At 41.5% G+C, this 18,841-nt stretch overlaps 1 protein-coding gene across 2 annotated transcripts in view; it reads right to left on the minus strand.

Moving 5' to 3' along the window:
- Window positions 1-18,841, minus strand: part of stard13b (StAR related lipid transfer domain containing 13b) — a 269,782-nt gene that overhangs the window by 223,145 nt on the left and 27,796 nt on the right. Inside the window, exon 3 of one of the 2 annotated variants that reach the window (XM_060897732.1) lies at window positions 5,173-5,343. The exons of the other annotated variant lie outside the window; for it this stretch is intronic. Within the exon in view, the coding sequence (XP_060753715.1) occupies window positions 5,173-5,343 (171 nt within the window). The remainder of the gene's footprint in view (window positions 1-5,172; window positions 5,344-18,841) is intronic. 2 annotated transcript variants of the gene reach the window in all.

The following is an 18,841-nucleotide window of genomic DNA, read 5'->3' on the forward strand; positions in this document are numbered from 1 at the left end:
ATGAATCTGTATGGCATCCCCATCAATAGTGTCATGCAAACACACTGACTTACCCCTGACAGCATCCTGTGAGTCCAGTTCTTGTCCAGTTTTGGTCCAGACGAAAGTAGTCTGGCAAGTTTGTTGGGGTCACGAAAGTAAAACGTTTTTCGTCTCAAAACAGTATGTGTTCAAAAGAGTGATATATTTTCATCACAAAACCGTTGCCAAATAAAAAGTCAGACCTCGAAATCGCTTGGCACTATTTTCTCTCCCTTCTTATCACTGCGCGCTGCCGCCAGGTGACAGCCACGGCTGTTTCATTCATTGTTTACTGCTAGCAAAGTTAGCGACAACATGTCTGACTATGACAGCGATGTTGAAAACATTGACTTCATCTCACAGCCAAAGGGATATCTTTATGAACCCGAATATACAGATGAAGAAATTCGCCAGATGGAGTTAGAACGGGCAGAGAGAGAAAGGGTGGACAGAGAAGTGGAAGAAGGTGAAGCTGGAGCCGCAGCTTGTTTGCGCCACTGATCTGAACTCCTAATCACTGCCAAACAATGGGAAAGGTGTTGATTCCTGCGCAGATGTCAACATGACAGCGCGCAGTGATACTGAGGGAGACAAAATATAGCGCCAAATAATTGCGAGGTCTGACTTTTTATTTGGCAACGGTTTTGTGATGCAAATATATCACTCTTTTGAACACATACTGTTTTGAGAAGAAAAACGTTTTACTTTCGTGACCCCAACAAACTTGCCGGACTACTTTCATCTGGACCAAAACTAGACAAGAACTGGACTCACAGGATGCTGTCGGGGGTAAGTCAGTGTATTTGCACGACACTGTTGACGGGGATGCCATACAGATTCATGTCAAAAATCCCGAACTATTGCTTTAAATGAGCCTTGGCCCAGAGAAGACGTCTGTGCTTCTGGATCATGTTTAGATACGGCTTCTTCTTTGAACTATAGAGTTTTAGCTGGCAACGGCGGATGGCACGGTGAATTGTGTTCACAGATAATGTTCTCTGGAAATATTCCTGAGCCCATTTTGTGATTTCCAATACAGAACCATGCCCATATGTGATGCAGTGCCGTCTAAGGGCCCGAAGATCACGGGCACCCAGTATGGCTTTCCGGCCTTGACCCTTACGCACAGAGATTCTTCCAGATTCTCTGAATCTTTTGATGATATTATGCACTGTAGATGATGATATGTTCAAACTCTTTGCAATTTTACACTGTCGAACTCCTTTCTGATATTGCTCCACTATTTGTCGGCGCAGAATTAGGGGGATTGGTGATCCTCTTCCCATCTTTACTTCTGAGAGCCGTTGCCACTCCAAGATGCTCTTCTTATACCCAGTCATGTTAATGACCTATTGCCAATTGACCTAATGAGTTGCAATTTGGTCCTCCAGCTGTTCCTTTTTTGTACCTTTAACTTTTCCAGCCTCTTATTGCCCCTGTCCCAACTTTTTTGAGATGTGTTGCTGTCATGGAATTTCAAATGAGCCAATATTTGGCATGAAATTTCAAAATGTCTCACTTTCGACATTTGATATGTTGTCTATGTTCTATTGTGAATACAATATCAGTTTTTGAGATTTGTAAATTATTGCATTGTACTTTGTCCCAACTTTTTTGGAATCGGGGTTGTATATGATATACCACGAAAAAAAGCCAGCCAATAGTATTTAAATAATCAGTGACAGGGTGCTGGGACGTGGCCCTATGTGAAGCGGCGTCATGATGACAAAGTAGATTATGTTCCTATTATGTTCAGCCCATCCTGGTGTTTCATTCCTCTTGAACCAGAGCAGTTTGTCCAAAAATGACAATTTCTTATTAATTCAGGAATTTTTATTCCTTTATAGTTGCAATTAATGTTGCTTCGACAAAACAAATTAGTTCCTGTTATCAGTTATGTCACAATACTTATAAACTGGCATTCCCTCACCAGCCTCTTTTCGCTCTCGAGAAGTTAATAAAGCAAAGGCAGTTTGTCAAGTGACCAAGAAATCGTAAAGCACCAACTTCTCTGTCTTGAAGACTTTCTTGTAGTCAAGAACTGACTGTTGCCAAGTCCTGACACTGGAGTGGGGACTCCTAGACCACCTAATCAACCTAGTCAAGACCACTTAAACCGAGAACAAGTCATGGCTGAGGCCAGAGGGTACTGAGACCAAGACAAGACCAAGTCTTTGAGGGACTGAGATCAAGACCAAGACCAAAGTCAGGGATGAGAGTTTTCCGCTTTTCGGCGGATTTCCGCTTTTTCTGAGTAAAAATCAACCTTTTTATATTATGCCAAATCCATTGAGTTTTTTTTTTTTTCATTTATTGAGGGGGGTTGGGGTATGTTCCTTCGTGATACTCAAGCGTAATTCATTCCTACGACGAGGTTACATGTTTACATTTTCGCCATCTTTAGTCTCGCTAAGTCTCGTGGTAGAAGACGTGTTATCGACAATGTAATTGGCCAAAACATCGATGGCGAGAGCATGATAGCCAATCATAACAGTTCTTACAAAAGTACCCACATCCGTTCTATTTTATCGAAACTTGCAACTTGCACATGTTCATTGTCGCTGCTCTTCAAAAATACGTTTCTCATTCGTATCGGCTTTTTTACTGAAAATGCCAAATACAATTGACAAGCGAGACGAAGCGAAGGCACGTGAAATCGATAGAAAGAGAGCTGGATTAGACCATATAAAAACACAGGAGCAGCTTGCCAATGAAAGAAAAAGGAAAAAAGAGAGTACTGACAAGCTTTTGTCTTTGGCCAAAAAGCTGAAGAAGAAGAAGTCGAAATGATCAAATGAAAATGAGAAGTGACTGTGAACTATAAATAATTGTATAAAGTGTACATAGACATTATCCCATAAACTTAGCATTTGTTTGATTTAGTACATTGAACATGTATATGATAGTCAGTAAATCTGAATTAATGCTGACAGTTTTGAAAACTTAAATATTTCAAAAGGCTTTTTGAAGAAATTATATGCAACTAATGAGGACATAGAGAGAAAAGGTCAGCCACCCTAAGAAATTTTATTTAATATGTGAACATTTTGATAATTAATAAAACTTAAGTTTAATGTGAATTTAGTTTGTCATTTTTGTTGATCATGAATTATAACCATACCCTTGAATGTAGAATGTGATTTTATTTTGAATTCAAACAATACTCCTATTGATTTGATACACATTTTCATGTAAATACATAAAAAAGACAACAGACATTTTTTATCGACTACAGCTCAGATTGCGGCGGCACGGTGGTGTAGTGGTTAGCGCTGTCGCCTCACAGCAAGAAGGTCCGGGTTCGAGCCCCATGGCCGGCGAAGGCCTTTCTGTGCGGAGTTTGCATGTTCTCCCCGTGTCCACGTGGGTTTCCTCCGGGTGCTCCGGTTTCCTCCACAGTCCAAAGACATGCAGGTTAGGTTAACTGGTGACTCTAAATTGACCGTGAGTGTGAATGGTTGTCTGTGTCTATGTGTCAGCCCTGTGATGACCTGGCGACTTGTCCAGGGTGTACCCCGCCTTTCGCCCGTAGTCAGCTGGGATAGGCTCCAGCTTGCCTGAGACCCTGTAGAAGGATAAAGTGGCTAGAGATAATGAGATGAGATGAGCTCAGATTGCAGGAAAAGTGGTTTGTAAAGCCTTATTTTTCAAAATTTTCCTGGGGGGGTATCTCCCCCCATTGGCTTCGGGCGCCATCTTGTTTTCTGCTTTTTTGATGACCACCCACTCTCATCCCTGCAAAGTAGGGTGAGACTGAGTCAAGACCAGGACCAGACCATTGTGTATGAAAGGGGATGGGGATGGGTCATATTAGCAATGAGTCATGTTATTGGTTGCATTTGAATCAGGAAGATTTACATCAATTTAGTGATATCCTCACAGTTATGGTCTTGACCAGTCTTGAAATAAAATCCGTAGAGTCCTCTATGCCTGAGACAAGACTGAGTGGCCAATTCCGAGATGAGACATTACATTACTGGCATTTAGTAGACGCTTTTTTCCAGAGTGGCATACAACATACCAGAGCGGCCTGGGGAGCAGTTGGGGGTTAGGTGCCTTGCTCAAGGGCACTTTAGCCATTCCTGTTGGTCCAGGGAATCAAACCAGCAACCTTTTGGTCCCAAGGCTGCTTCTCTAACCATAAGACCATGGCTTCCCCAGACCTTCAAAAGGTGGTCTTGAGATCAATCTTGAAACCAAGACTGATCTCAAGTACTACAACATGAGTACTTTTACCTCTATGCAAACGCTTTTAATGTTTATTAATGGGTGATGTAGAGTGTCTGGAATATAAGTCTTTGGAAATGAGCTGTTGCTATAAAAATGATAACATCACAATGAGAGCATTAATATCTCCCTGTAGATTGCTGAAGCACTATTTTCTGAGCTGCTGTGATAGAGTATTAATCAACACCTTCTGGACAATTACGTTCCATCTGGTTTAAAGGAGAACATTTATCATTTGTGGCAATCTTACTATGTTTTTCTTGTGTACCATTCCCCCAAGGTTTATATAATGTTACACATCTTCTGGGCGGCATGGTGGTGTAGTGGTTAGCATCATCGCCTCACAGCAAGTAGGTTCTGGGCTTGAGCCCAGCAGCCAACAGGGGCCTTTCTCTCTGGAGTTTACATGTTCTCCCTGTGTCTGCGTGGGTTTCCTCCAGGTGCTCTGGTTTCCCCCACAGTCCAAAGACATGCAGGTTAGGCTAACTGGTGGCTCTAAATTGACCGTAGGGGTGAATGGTTGTGAAGCTGCGACAGGCCTAGCAAACCAGCAGTAGATTAAGTGTGTGTGTGTGCTCTCAATAGACACAGAAAGCCTCGTAAGAGGCTGGCAACTGACAGGTCAATTGGGCGTCAGGATGAAAAAAAAAAAAATCCACATCTGCATATCAATATTATCAACTACTTTTTGTGCTTTTTTTGTTTGTTTGTTTTGGATCAAAAACTGGGCATCACAAAATGCATAGTTGAGTTTTGGAGGTGTGTATGTTGGCTCTTCTCCTCTACAAAAAGAGGAGAGCTTGGCTTTTCCCAGAACCCCTTTGACACAAACCCATTTCCAAAATAAGCTTTCCAAAATCATGTACAGTAAATCTCTGTGCAGTGGTCTTACATGAAAACAAAAAGTTAGACTCTCTTGCTAACCTGGTGAATAGTTTTATCATTGATTGGTTGTCTTCTGGTAGTGCAGGGTGTGTCCGAAGGGGAGGAGCTAGCGCTCAGGGCTTCCTCAATGTCCAGATTGAGCTGGTCCAGTCTTTTCATGAGTTGGTTCATGGACACAGACCAGGGAGACAGCAGGACGAGAGGAGACTCCTGCAGGCAGAAAGAACTATGAATACCTACTGGTTAATCCTAATCCTTACACTGGAAAACCACATTAGAAGGCCATCCTTCTATTGCTTGGGGTGTTCAAAGGAGTCTTTCAGGTTTCTTTTTATTCACTAGCCAAGAACAAAGTTTTGAATGTTAGATCAGCCGTGTAGCTCTAAGATGTAACAGTGCAAAGAAATGTGATCAAACCAAAACAAACATCGAGTTGCTGACTGCCATGTGGCCCATGTATAGCCTGTTGGCATTCCTCCTCTGACTGCTTTCACTACTCTCCAGACACCCACAGACAAGGGTATAAATAGACTACCCCCATTGAGCACAGAGACACCGCTTGTGTTTGGGAATCTGGGGAGTCCGCAGCAATAAATTAGAGACGGCTACTTCAGTCACGAGGCGATAAATCAACATGGCTGTCTCCTTCCTTCTCTTTTAAAATAGGAAGTTGAAAAGGAGGAAGAGGATGAAATATCTCATTCTAAGGAAAACCTCACAATAGTTGTAGTGCCAAGGACATACATACTACAGGCAAATGTTTGAGCATTTCCTGGAATTTATTTGGGGAGGGGAAAGCATGCTTGTGTGAGCCCTGGGGCAAAGAGCTCTCCGCCCATCAATGCTCGCTCTCATCTAAACACAATCATGCTTTTGATGGGTGTCATGCCAAAGTGGAATGCATTTGTCAGAAGCAGCTGAGCTACAAGGCTTGGTTGCGGGCCTGAGACTACAAGTCCTGTAAATTCCCATGGAATGTGGCGATGTTAAGAGGCATAACCAATTAGGCCCCAAACACAGGGCTTCCTTTTGAGAGAACATGTCACAGTTGGTGAGTCACAGTTAAACACTAACTTACTTTGACTCTTTTTGATCTTGTGATAACTTTAATGTTCATAAACTGCTATAAAAGGTTGCAAAAATCTCACATGGAAATCTAGTTTTGCAAATTTTACAACTGAATGGGAGAAGACAAGATCTCGGTGAAAGGCTTTCTGGGATTCCTTCAACTCTGCTGCATGTTTTCAGCAGTATCTGTGTCTCTTAATAACTCCTAGAAGACAGGAGCCATGCTTGTTGTGTGGCCATGAGAACCTGATCTGGCATACTGAACAGGCAGCAGGCTCTCTTCAAGGGTCAAATGCCTGACCTTCAGCAGGCGAAAGTGTCTTGCTCAAGCTGAAGCTCGCAGGAATGACCAAAAGCTGGCAACTGACTTTTGAGAAACAGGGTGGTCTGGGGTCAAAGATGGTGAGAGGAGGTTCGAGTCGACCTTTGTCAAGAAGTTAGCGTCACTCTGTCTCAGTTCTATGAGATTAACCAACAAGCCCTTGACATGGACGAAAGAATAGATGTGTTTATATTGGCTACATCTTGGGGTGAGGGGTGGTGGGGGGGTAATCTTGAGAGAAATGTAATTAATGTCATTTTTTTAAGAATAAATGAAACTGCCACTTGAGTATTATTTGCTGTTCTCTAGCAATAAATCCAACATGGTTTCCCAAATCTGCACCAACTCACATGACTCAAGTTGGACGAAGGATCCAGAAGGTTAAAGTGCCATTCCACCATTGGATGTATTCTTTGGCATAAAATACAATATATTTTATGACAACATGACTAGACAGAGAAATCTTTCAGCTTCAAAATGATGTATCAAACATAATTTTTTGACAACGACAAGTATATTAATTTTGCGACCAAAGTCACCTACCCTTTTAATTTCCGCGCGGTAGTGAAACGTGATGTCATCGGCAGGTTCCCCTTCTTGTGTACCACGTGTCGGTCTATTTTTAGACCAGGAAACCCCCAAAGTGAGAGAGTCATTTCTCCTCGTATATGGGGGCCAAAAAAATTGCGAAAAATTTTGAGTTAATCTTTCAGTTAGCTAGATTTATTGGTATTAGCTAGATTTATTGGTATTATTTTTATCGCGTTCTATCCGCCATTGCTGATAATATGTGCCATGTCACACGTCACGTGGTACACAAGAAGGGGAACCTGCCGATGACATCACGCGCGGAAATTAAAAGGGTAGGTGACTTTGGTCGCAAAATTAATATACTTGTCGTTGTCAAAAAATTATGTTTGATATATCATTTTGAAGCTAAAAGATTTCTCTATCTAGTGATACCATTTATATATGTTGTCAAAATATATTGTATTTTATGCCAAAGAATACATCCAATGGTGGAATGGCACTTTAAGGCCAGGTTTAGGATTGGGTCAGTATTTATACCATTTCTTGAATTAACTGGTATAAGCTTGACTAAATTTCAACCACATCATGCATCGCTCTTTTGAATTCTACCAAATCAGTTTTCTGATAAGGCACTGTAATAAGTCACAAGAGGCTTTGCATTACAGTGATCTTATCACAGGTAAAGGTGTTATAGGAACAACAAGAAGCAAAGAAGAACATCAACAAAAACAATATGATACATTTTTATACATACAGGACACTTTTTCTATGGAATTTAAAACGTGTTCTATTCCCTTTTAGCGGGTTTATATTCATCTGGTTTGATAGAATGCAATATTGTTAGCATATCGCTTATCCTATGTGTATTACGTCACTCTACCCAATGGAGAATGAGCGTGGAATATGGTTTACGATATTGCATGGCTGTCAAGACAACATGATGTCAGACGTCAGAACTGATGCGAATATTCAATGAGAGAGTTTTCTACTGCACATACGCAGAAGCATTTATTTGTTCGCCGGGAAAGAGAAAGATGAAAGGCTACCAAAACTTCATTAGCTATTCTTCACGCATATTTACAAGCAGTGGTGAACCATTACTATTAGAGCTGGGACTTCACCTCAGGGGTGGCACGGTGGTGTAGTGGTTAGTGCTGTGACCTCACAGCAAGAAGGTCCGGGTTCGAGCCCCGTGGCCGGCGAGGGCCCTTCTGTGCGGAGTTTGCATGTTCTCCCCGTGTCTGCGTGGGTTTCCTCCGGGTGCTCCGGTTTCCCCCACAGTCCAAAGACATGCAGGTTAGGTTAACTGGGGACTCTAAATTGACCGTAGGTGTGAATGTGAATGGTTGTCTGTGTCTATGTGTCAGCCCTGTGATGACCTGGCGACTTGTCCAGGGTGTACCCCGCCTTTCGCCCATAGTCAGCTGGGATAGGCTCCAGCTCGCCTGCAACCCTGTAGAACAGGATAAAGTGGCTACAGATAATGAGATGAGACTTCACCTCAGCCAAAATTTAGCCAGACACCAAAAAAGCAACAGGACTAAGGATTTTGTAAGGGATTAGCGGCAGGCTGCCAGGTCACGCCATTGTGTGTAGCTGTCGATGTTGATTTTAAAAGTAACTAAGTAAATTACAGAGGGAAATGAATACTGTAGCAAGCATGCAGCATGGAGGAAGAGTCTGGAGACAGAAATCTTAGGCCAAGTTTACATTAGACCGTATCTGTCTCGTTTTCTTCGCGGATGCACTGTCCGTTTACATTAAACCGCCTGGAAACGCCGGGAAACGGGAATCCGCCAGGGTCCATGTATTCAATCCAGATCGTGTCTGATCCGGTGCTGTGTAAACATTGAGAATACGCGGATATGCTGTGCTGAGCTCTAGCTGGCGTCGTCATTGGACAACGTCACTGTAACATCCACCTTCCTGATTCGCTGGCGTTGGTCATGTGACGCGACTGCTGAAAAACGGCGCGGACTTCCGCCTTGTATCACCTTTCATTAAAGAGTATAAAAGTATGAAAATACTGCAAATACTGATGCAAATACTGCCCATTGTGTAGTTATGATTGTCTTTAGGCTTGCCATCCTTCCACTTGCAAGTGGTAAGTGATATGCGCTGGGATCACACACACATCGGCTCAGTCCCGAATCGTGGCTCGTGCACTTCACTCGCGCGCTCTGTGAGCTGCGCAGGGCCGGAGTGCGCACCCTCCAGAGGGCACTCGCTGTTCAGGGCGGAGTGATTTGGAGCGCAGGATGCCTGCGGAGCCGAGCGTATCCGTGTATTGGTGTTGCTGTGTGCACGCGAATCGTGTATTGGTGTTGCTGTGTGCACACTAATCGTTTTAAAAACGTTAATCTGATGATCCTCTGATACGGTCTAATGTAAACCCCACCTTAGTTTCTCGGTCATTAGCCTGTGCTACTTACTCTCAATGGCACTGGCTTGACCGCTTTATTAGCATGCACTAATACTACTGATGAACACTACACCGGCTGGAAGGTGACTTCACTGCTGCGCTGACGGCGCCAAGTCGCAGTTAAGCTCGTGTTGGACTTCGAGAAGGGCGATAAATTTTTGTTCCCTCCTACTATAAATCAAATTCTGATTGGTTAATTCATCTGTCACTTCCTATATAAACATACACTGCCATGGCCTTCTGTCCCGGCAATGAAGTCCAAACCAGTGAATGAGTATCTCTAAACTCTTCTCAGCCTAGAGACAACAAACAAAAAAAATCTCATTGGATAACTCTATTTTAATGTTTTCAGGTCAGTAACCCTTTCATTTCTGATGCAAATTTGATAGAAAATGAGGCCAAATTAGAATTAGAAGAGAATAATTATCATGAAATTATTAAAGAATGAAAGAAATTAAATGTGACATTTGAAATGATGATATGTTTGTGCCTTCTCTGAAGGCCTCGAAGGCCCTGACAGTTCCCCTCTGTTTACAAGAGAAAAACATACCAACGGACATTGAAAAACTGGAAAAGAGAGCGTTTATGGATAGTAATATTAATATCGGCTGGCTTTTTTTCGTGATATATCAGATATATTCCATTCAGCTACCATGATATTGAACTCGTCTTCGACTCATTCAGTATCATTTTAGCTGAATGAAACATATCTGATATACCACTCAGTGCCAGCCAATATTATTTAAATATGATGTTTAAGAAATAATTAAATTGACAAACAATAATCTCATCTCATCTCATCTCATCTCATTATCTCTAGCCGCTTTATCCTGTTCGACAGGGTCACAGGCAAGCTGGAGCCTATCCCAGCTGACTACAGGCGAAAGGCGGGGTACACCCTGGACAAGTCGCCAGGTCATCACAGGGCTGACACATAGACACAGACAACCATTCACACCTACGGTCAATTTAGAGTCACCAGTTAACCTAACCTGCATGTCTTTGGACCGTGGGGGAAACCGGAGCACACGGAGGAAACCCACGCGGACATGGGGAGAACATGCAAACTCCGCACAGAAAGGCCCTCGCCGGCCACGGGGCTCGAACCCGGACCTTCTTGCTGTGAGGCGACAGCGCTAACCACTACACCACCGTGCCGCCCTGACAAACAATAATATTCACAGTAAAAAAAACTGAGTCTTCCACGGACAGTGTAACAGTTTTATTGTTTGAAAACATGATGCATTAATATGGAATTCGCTTATTGTGATGCAGGCACAGTGTTTCTATATGGAAGATTTTACAACAGTTTCGAACACGACTCAGCAAATCAGATTTTGGTGTAAAAAATACCAATTTCATAAATCTTATTTTAATGTGTAAACTAGGCGCGGCTAATACAAAGAAATCATTAAGCACATCGTCTAGCTTTTCCACAAACTGAAGCCAAATAGCAAAACACTACAAAAGCCACACAAAGCGTTTCTCGGAATCTGTCCATTTCTTGTACGGAATGACCGGAATTTTAGCATTGCTTCATCCTCGGAGTTGAGACAGTAGCCTCGATTCATTTCAACCCCCTATTCAGGCTCGTCAATCGTGAAACACACACTTGCCATGGCAACAGGGTTGGCATGAGTCAACCCTTCAGACCAAGTCATCATTGTTATCTTCAAAAGAGGACAGAATGAGTGAGGGCCATAACTGTATCACTGCAAATTAGCCACATTGGAAACTGCACTGCTGGCTCTTTGACATGTAAATGAGGAGTTAAGTGGCCGGTTGTGGCACTGCTCTGGGCTGCCAGCCATGACCATACCACCCACTGAGAGTGTCAGGATGCTGTGTAGAGGTAGGAAGATGCACCAAAAAGAGGCCACCAGCCATTACGTGCTTGTTTAAATGCATCAGATCTGGGTCATGGAAGATTTGGAGGAAATGAAGTCATCGGGATGCTTCACAAAGAGCACCGTCCGGGTTAGGCATTTTAATTGGACTTACTTATAAATATCAATGGTTAAAATGGGTAATTGTGTCATCATCACCTGATTTGACACAGATATCCTTATTTCTCAAAGGATCTTGTTTTCATTGCCAAAGGTGAGGGTTGTTTGGGAATGGCGCCCTCAGATGGTGATCACACAGAGCTACATGGTGAAACCTTTTAACCCTGACTTCTGTGAAGCATGCTCCAAAGTTCATACGTAATTTAATACCGACACAAACAATAGAACCATTCAAAGGCTCAGCATCAGTCAGTAAAACGGTTACCACAACATATCCTCTACATTCAAGCGCCTATCAAACAGAGACTTGGTACTCAGTCATTTGCACTGGAAAGTCTGGAGTAGGTGCAAATGAGGCAAGGTCAACATGTCTGTGAAAGGTATGGCATTCTTTCACACATTCTTAAAACACACATGAGCAAAGAAAAAGCAGCAGGGGAGAGAAAATCATGTGTGGAACAAAGCAGGACTCGGGGCTCATACAGAAATAAAAAGATTCAAAAACATCTACATTAATAGAGCTGGTATGGGGTTTTTTTTGCATTGTGTATTGTGTGTAAAATAGGAGTTTGTACAATTTGTCAATTTTGGACATCCTTTAAGACAGTACTAGGATCATTGCACAGATGTTTTGGACCATTACAGTCATCCAGTGGACAGAAATGAAGCAGAAAATCAAAACTGATGGAGTTCTTTTCGATTTTGAAAAAAGAAAAGAAAGAAATTATGGATTGAGAGCACACTGTGCCCAGGAGGAAAATGTCAAATAATAATATGATCCATTAAATTACTTTGATTCTAACCCTTATGCTATCAAGAGCAAAAGTTTGTATACCCTCAGGCAAAATGATAACATTAGAGTGTATGTAATGCCTTATTGTAATGCTTTAAAATGAATATATAGTATTAGTAATGACCAAAATGGATATAAAGCAGGGGGAAAAATCCATCCATCCATTATCTGTAGCCGCTTATCCTGTACAGGGTCGCAGGCAAACTGGAGCCTATCCCAGCTGACTACGGGCGAAAGGCGGGGTACACCCTGGACAAGTCGCCAGGTCATCGCAGGGCTGACACATAGAGACACACAACCATTCACACTCACATTCACACCTACGCTCAATTTAGAGCCACCGATTAGCCTAACCTGCATGTCTTTGGACTGTGGGGGAAACCGGAGCACCTGGAGGAAACCCACACAGACATGGGGAGAACATGCAAACTCCACACAGAAAGGCCCTCGTTGGCCACCGGACTTGAACCCAGAATCTTCTTGCTGTGAGGCGACAGCGCTAACCACTACACCACCGTGCCACCCCAGGGGGAAAAATAATATGAATTATTTGTTATTTTATTATCAACACAAAACTATTGATAAATCACGGCTTCCAGATCCAGGAAAAAGGCAGCCTTGACCAAGGATAACCTTGCATGACGTCATACGTGGAACCCTGGTTATCTGGATCATTTCCGTTCATCTGACTCTGTGCTTGTTTACTCGCTGAAATTAGATATTGTTGTTGGAATCTTACAAAAATAATAATGGGAAAGTGCTACATTGTGTTTGGATGTTCAAATCCATATACAACAGGACATTCAGTTCACGAATTTCTGAGAAACGACACTAATCTAAAGAGACAGTGGGTGAGGTTTGTGCAAATGAAGCGGGCAAATTTCGTGTCACCTACTAATAATAAATCTGATTCATCAAGTGTTCAGCACCACCAGAACGACCACATGGGAATTACTGGAGCAAAAAAGAAACCCATTTCTTAAATAAATGATATTTGATCTGACATTTGGACAGTTCGACGATTCCCCTATTATCACCCACTTCATATTTTCTTTCAATAATTACACTGAATAAGTGTGTGTTTTAAAGATTATATTTTTGCATTTATTGAGGTACATGTAAATATTTTCCCTATATTTTGCAGCGGCCAGCTTAGAATAAAAATCCACAAATCAGTCTGTGTTTCCAATTCTCTCTGGCTGGTGGTGCGCTATCGGCGGTGAGTGGGACTGTCATGAACTGAGTGAACTGACAGTTTCTCATCTTGGGGGCTCGAAAACTAAACATTTACTCTGGAATATCCTTGATAACCATCTGCCCCTTCATCTGACATATAAGAATCCCAATCACTATCAGAATTCTCTCCAAAACGTGATTCCGTATCGAGACTGGTCTAACCACTGCTGTGCACAGGAATGAAATTGATACCTGGATTGTTACACGTGTGACATCACGCACCCCTTCGGAATTCTCCAGTTCAGTCTCAGCAGATTCCATGAAAATCAGCTGACCTTATTGATTTTCCATCAATTTATGGCCTTTTGGATAAGGTATGGTTCAAAAACACATGGTCAATCAACATAATGATTGTTGCTTTGTACAAGGAAAAAAGTGGGGTTTAGGGACATTAAATTCACTTTAAAATCCAATTTATACCAACAAGACATTCCATAGATGTTCCTTCATTGTCACAAAATCAAAAATGGCCACATACATAGTTTATTATAATTTATTCTATCCACATTCACTGGATATGAGCAATCACACACACTGATTGGCTACTCTACTACTAGGATATCAGCTCATATACCATGGGTAGAGAAAAACAAAATGGTGGCGTGTGTTGCTGAACCATCCAAGAACGAAATAAAAGCTCTACTCGAAAACAAAATCCCAAAAAAATACAAAAAAGCAACAAAATATGGAATGAAAGTATTTGATGGTAAGAACGTATATCTTTTATTTTTCAATAATTATGATTATCGCATTTTTCACAAACCGCTCCTGTCATTTCGTCGGTTTGTTGGCATTCTTTATCTTTAAGCATTGAAATTTGTTGAATTTTTTTAGACTGGTTCAAAAGCTCAAAGTTGTTTGAAAATTACAGAACTGAAATATCCGAGGAATAATTAAATAAATGCCTAAAGCTGTTCTATACCTCGGCACGACAGCAAGACAATAGTTTCTACAAAAAAAAAAAACAGCACTAAAGTAAATTCATGCAGCCATCAACAGGTTTTTAAGAAGTCCGCCTAAGCAGAAATCGTTCTGTTGGCCGTTTTGTATAAAGTTTTTATTTATCGAATTTGCAAAAAAAAAGAAAAAGAAAAATGCTCTGTTTCTCAAAATCCAGTGTACAGTTAGGTCCATAAATATTTGGACAGAGACATTTTTCTAATTTTGGTTCTGTACATTACCACAATGAATTTTGAGCAAAACAATTCAGATGCAGTTGAAGTTCAGACTTTCAGCTTTAATTCAGTGGGTTGAACAAAATGATTGCATACAAATGTGAGGAACTAAAGCATTTTTTATACACAATCCCTTCATTTCAGGGGCTCAAAAGTAATTGGACAAATTAAATAATTGTAAATAAAATGTTCATTTCTAATACTTGGTTGAAAACCCTTTGTTGGCAATGACTGCCTGAAGTCTTGAACTCATGGACATCACCAGATGCTGTGTTTCCTCCTTTTTAATGCTCTGCCAGGCCTTTACTGCAACGGTTTTCAGTTGCTGTTTGTTTGTGGGCCTTTCTGTCTGAAGTTTAGTCTTTAACAAGTGAAATGCATGCTCAATTGGATTGAGATCAGGTGACTGACTTGGCCATTCAAGAATATTCCACTTCTTTGCTTTAATAAACTCCTGGGTTGCTTTGGCTTTATGTTTTGGGTCATTGTCCATCTATATTATGAAACGCCGACCAATCAGTTTGGCTGCATTGGCCTGGATTTGAGCACACAGTATGTCTCTGAATACCTCAGAATTCATCCGGCTGCTTCTGTCCTGTGTCACATCATCAATAAACACTAGTGACCCAGTGCCACTGGCAGCCATGCATGCCCAAGCCATCACACTGCCTCCGCCGTGTTTTACAGATGATGTGGTATGCTTTGGATCATGAGCTGTACCACACCTTTGCCATACTTTTTTCTTTCCATCATTCTGGTCGAGGTTGATCTTGGTTTCATCTGTCCAAAGAATGTTCTTCCAGAACTGTGCTGGCTTTTTTAGATGTTTTTTAGCAAAGTCCAAGCTAGCCTTTTTTATTCTTGAGGCTTATGAGTGGCTTGCACCGTGCAGTGAACCCTCTGTATTTACTTTCATACAGTCTTCTCTTTATGGTAGATTTGGATATTGATACGCCTACCTCCTGGAGAGTGTTGTTCACTTGGTTGGCTGTTGTGAAGGGGTTTCTCTTCACCATGGAAATTATTCCGCGATCATCCACTACTGTTGTCTTCTATGAGTGTCCAGGTCTTTTTGCATTGATGAGTTCACCAGTGCTTGCTTGCTTTCTTTCTTTTTCTTTCTTTCTTTCTTTCTTTCTTTCTCTTTCTTTCTTTCTCAGGATGTACCAAACTGTAGATTTTGCCACTCCTAATATTGTAGCAATTTCTCAGATGGGTTTTTTTCTGTTTTCGCAGCTTAAGGATGGCTTGTTTCACCTGCATGGAGAGCTCCTTTGACTGCATGTTTTCTTCACAGCAAAATCTTCCAAATGCAAGCACCACACCTCAAATCAACTCCAGGCCTTTTATCTGCTTAATTGAGAATGATATAACGAAGGAATTGCCCACACCTGCCCATGAAATAGCCTTTGAGTCAATTGTCCAATTACTTTTGGTCCCTTTAAAAACAGGGTGGCACATGTTAAGGAGCTGAAACTCCTAAACCCTTCATCCAATTTTAATGTGGATACCCTCAAATGAAAGCTGAAAGTCAGGACTTTATGTCCATGTCCATTATATAACTATAACCTGAATATGTTTCAGTAAACAGGTAAAAAAAAAAAAATTGTGTCAGTGTCCAAATATATATGGACCTAACTGTATGTGGATAGAATAAAATAATTACATGTGCCTCGTCGGCTATCAGCTCATGTACAACTCGATTTCATGGAATAATTGTTAAATATCATGTTTACACCACAGCTCTTATTTTTTTGTTGTTAAATGCTCAATTTTGATTGGTCACAATCAATTAACGGTTTTGATTAATTTTCTGTAATAGCAGGCTAATATGAATGTGCTTATTGTAATACAGTATATTATTGTTTCTATAGCAACAAGGACTTATATTGTGGAAACAGCACATAAACTGATTAAAAACCTGTTTAACTGTTCATATGGTCACGTGCTCTGTGATTAGATGTGTATTTAATATTTTTTTAGAAAGACTCTTCAGTGTTATCGCTTTGTAACAGTCAGGGGGTTCAGACATGGGAAGATCTTCAGGACAGAGGAGTTTATGCTTGTTCTGTAACATGACAGTGATTTCTTTGGTCTAATTTTCAATAAAGTGAAAAAAGAGGCTAGTGAGGAATGACTGTTTATAGATGATGCAATATAAGTTTTAATAGGATTTAAATGCGTCAGTATTAAATGCTTCATTACATAAATGGCTGTGGGGAAAGTGTGACATGTACTTTAATTAAAAAAAAATTTAAAAAAAACTGTTGGCGTTGGCAAACTGCTGTACTGTAAGAGGAATAAAACACTTCGGAACGTGCTGTTATTGGAAAATGATCCACTTTGGGGTGGTAACAGTAACTCCACTTTGTGTTGGGGTCCATCTCACCACTCCATTGTTGATTACATTCTTATAAGACAGTACCTCAAAGTGTATTATTCCTTACTTAAGATATAACATCAGTTCAAAGTTTAGATTCAAGATGATGTCTGGAGATGGAGACAGCTCAGACAAAACATCGCCTTTTTGTTTTATGTGGAGATAAATTGTGAGAAACAGTTATGTTTTACCATTTGAAACCATTAAGCTTGCAAACTTTTCCAGTCTACTACAACTCAACTATGAACCCTGAGAAAGAGGTTACAGATAAATTACACCCACCGGCCACTTTAATAGGAACTTGTTCTTGATTCGAAGACTCCTGTTCTTCGCAGGAGTGGAACCCAGTGTGGTGTTCTGCTGTTGCATGCTGAGATGCTTTTCTGCTCACCACAGTTGTCAAGAGTGATTATATGAGTTACTATATCCTTCCTGCCAACTCGAACCAATCTGTCCATTTCCCTCTGACCTCTCTTATCAACAAGGTGCTTGTTTCCACCCACAGAACTGTCGCTCACTCACTCAATCACTCACTCGATGTTTTTTGTTTTTCGCACCATTCTGTCTAAACTCTAGAGACTGTTGTGTGTGAAAACCCCAGAAGATCAGCAGTTTCTGAAATACTCAAATAAACCAGTCCATCTGGCTCAAACCAACACCCATGCCACAGTGAAAGAAAGTCACACTTTGAGATCACAATTTTTCCCATTCTGATGCTTGAACATTGTGAACATTAACTGAAGCTCTTGATTTGTATCTGCATGGTTTTATGCATCGTGCTGCTGTCAAGGGATCGGCTGATTAGAGAACTGCATAAAACAGCAGGTGGATGGATGGATGGATGGATGGATGTTCCTAATAAAGAGGCCGGTGTGTGTGTATAGAGGTTTTCGACGTGACGTCACAGGTGACGTGACGCCCCGGTGTCCGCCATTTTGAAGGTCAAGCTAGCTAATGTCAACAACAGTAGCTAGTATGTTACTGTAGCAATGTTTACGTTCAGTCATTTGGATGACTGTTAAAACCTTTCAGTCTCAAGTTTTTCCTTTACTGTATTTACTAGTTTACTGAGCTAGCGCGCTCACTCCCAGCCTGCCCGAGCTAGCGCACTCGCTCCCAGCCTGCCCGAGCGAGCGCGCTTGCTCCCAGCCTGCCCGAGCGCGCTAGCTCAGTAAACTAGTAAATACAGTAAAGGAAAAACTTGAGACTGAAAGGTTTTAACAGTCATCCAAATGACTGAATGTAAACATTGCTACAGTAATATACCAGCTATGATGTTGTTGACATTAGCTAGTGCTAACAGCTAGCTGCTAGTAAACTGCTACAACACAGACACCGACCCTAATAATACAGTTCTTGGTCATTGCCTGGTAACAGCAAATTTATAACGGGCCATGTCTCAACAGACTAAGAAGTTATTTCAATGACATTTAATAACATTTTGTTTATCCTGAGGACCGAAAGTAAATGAAAATGTGAACAAACCTTAGCTGTAATAAGATGGCGACCACTGGCTCCAGGGACGACCCGCTGATGTAGGCATGTTACCCAGCCTGGTTTTTAACGACATAGGTATACAGATCATGTGGGCCGAAGTCAGGTAAAGACGAGGGCTTGGTGTACTTCCGTACGTCAGTGAACAATCCTGGTGGAAGCAGGTAAACGTCGTTCTCTAAGCCTGCTAACCTCAATTTTTGCAAATACCTCTCCCTCTGCTCGCCCTGTAAATGCCCTACATCGCTGGATAGTGAAGGTGTTTTCTGCATCTCGCTCCT

Source organism: Neoarius graeffei, chromosome 17, assembly GCF_027579695.1.
Source record: "Neoarius graeffei isolate fNeoGra1 chromosome 17, fNeoGra1.pri, whole genome shotgun sequence".
Classification (NCBI taxonomy): Eukaryota; Metazoa; Chordata; class Actinopteri; order Siluriformes; family Ariidae; genus Neoarius; species Neoarius graeffei.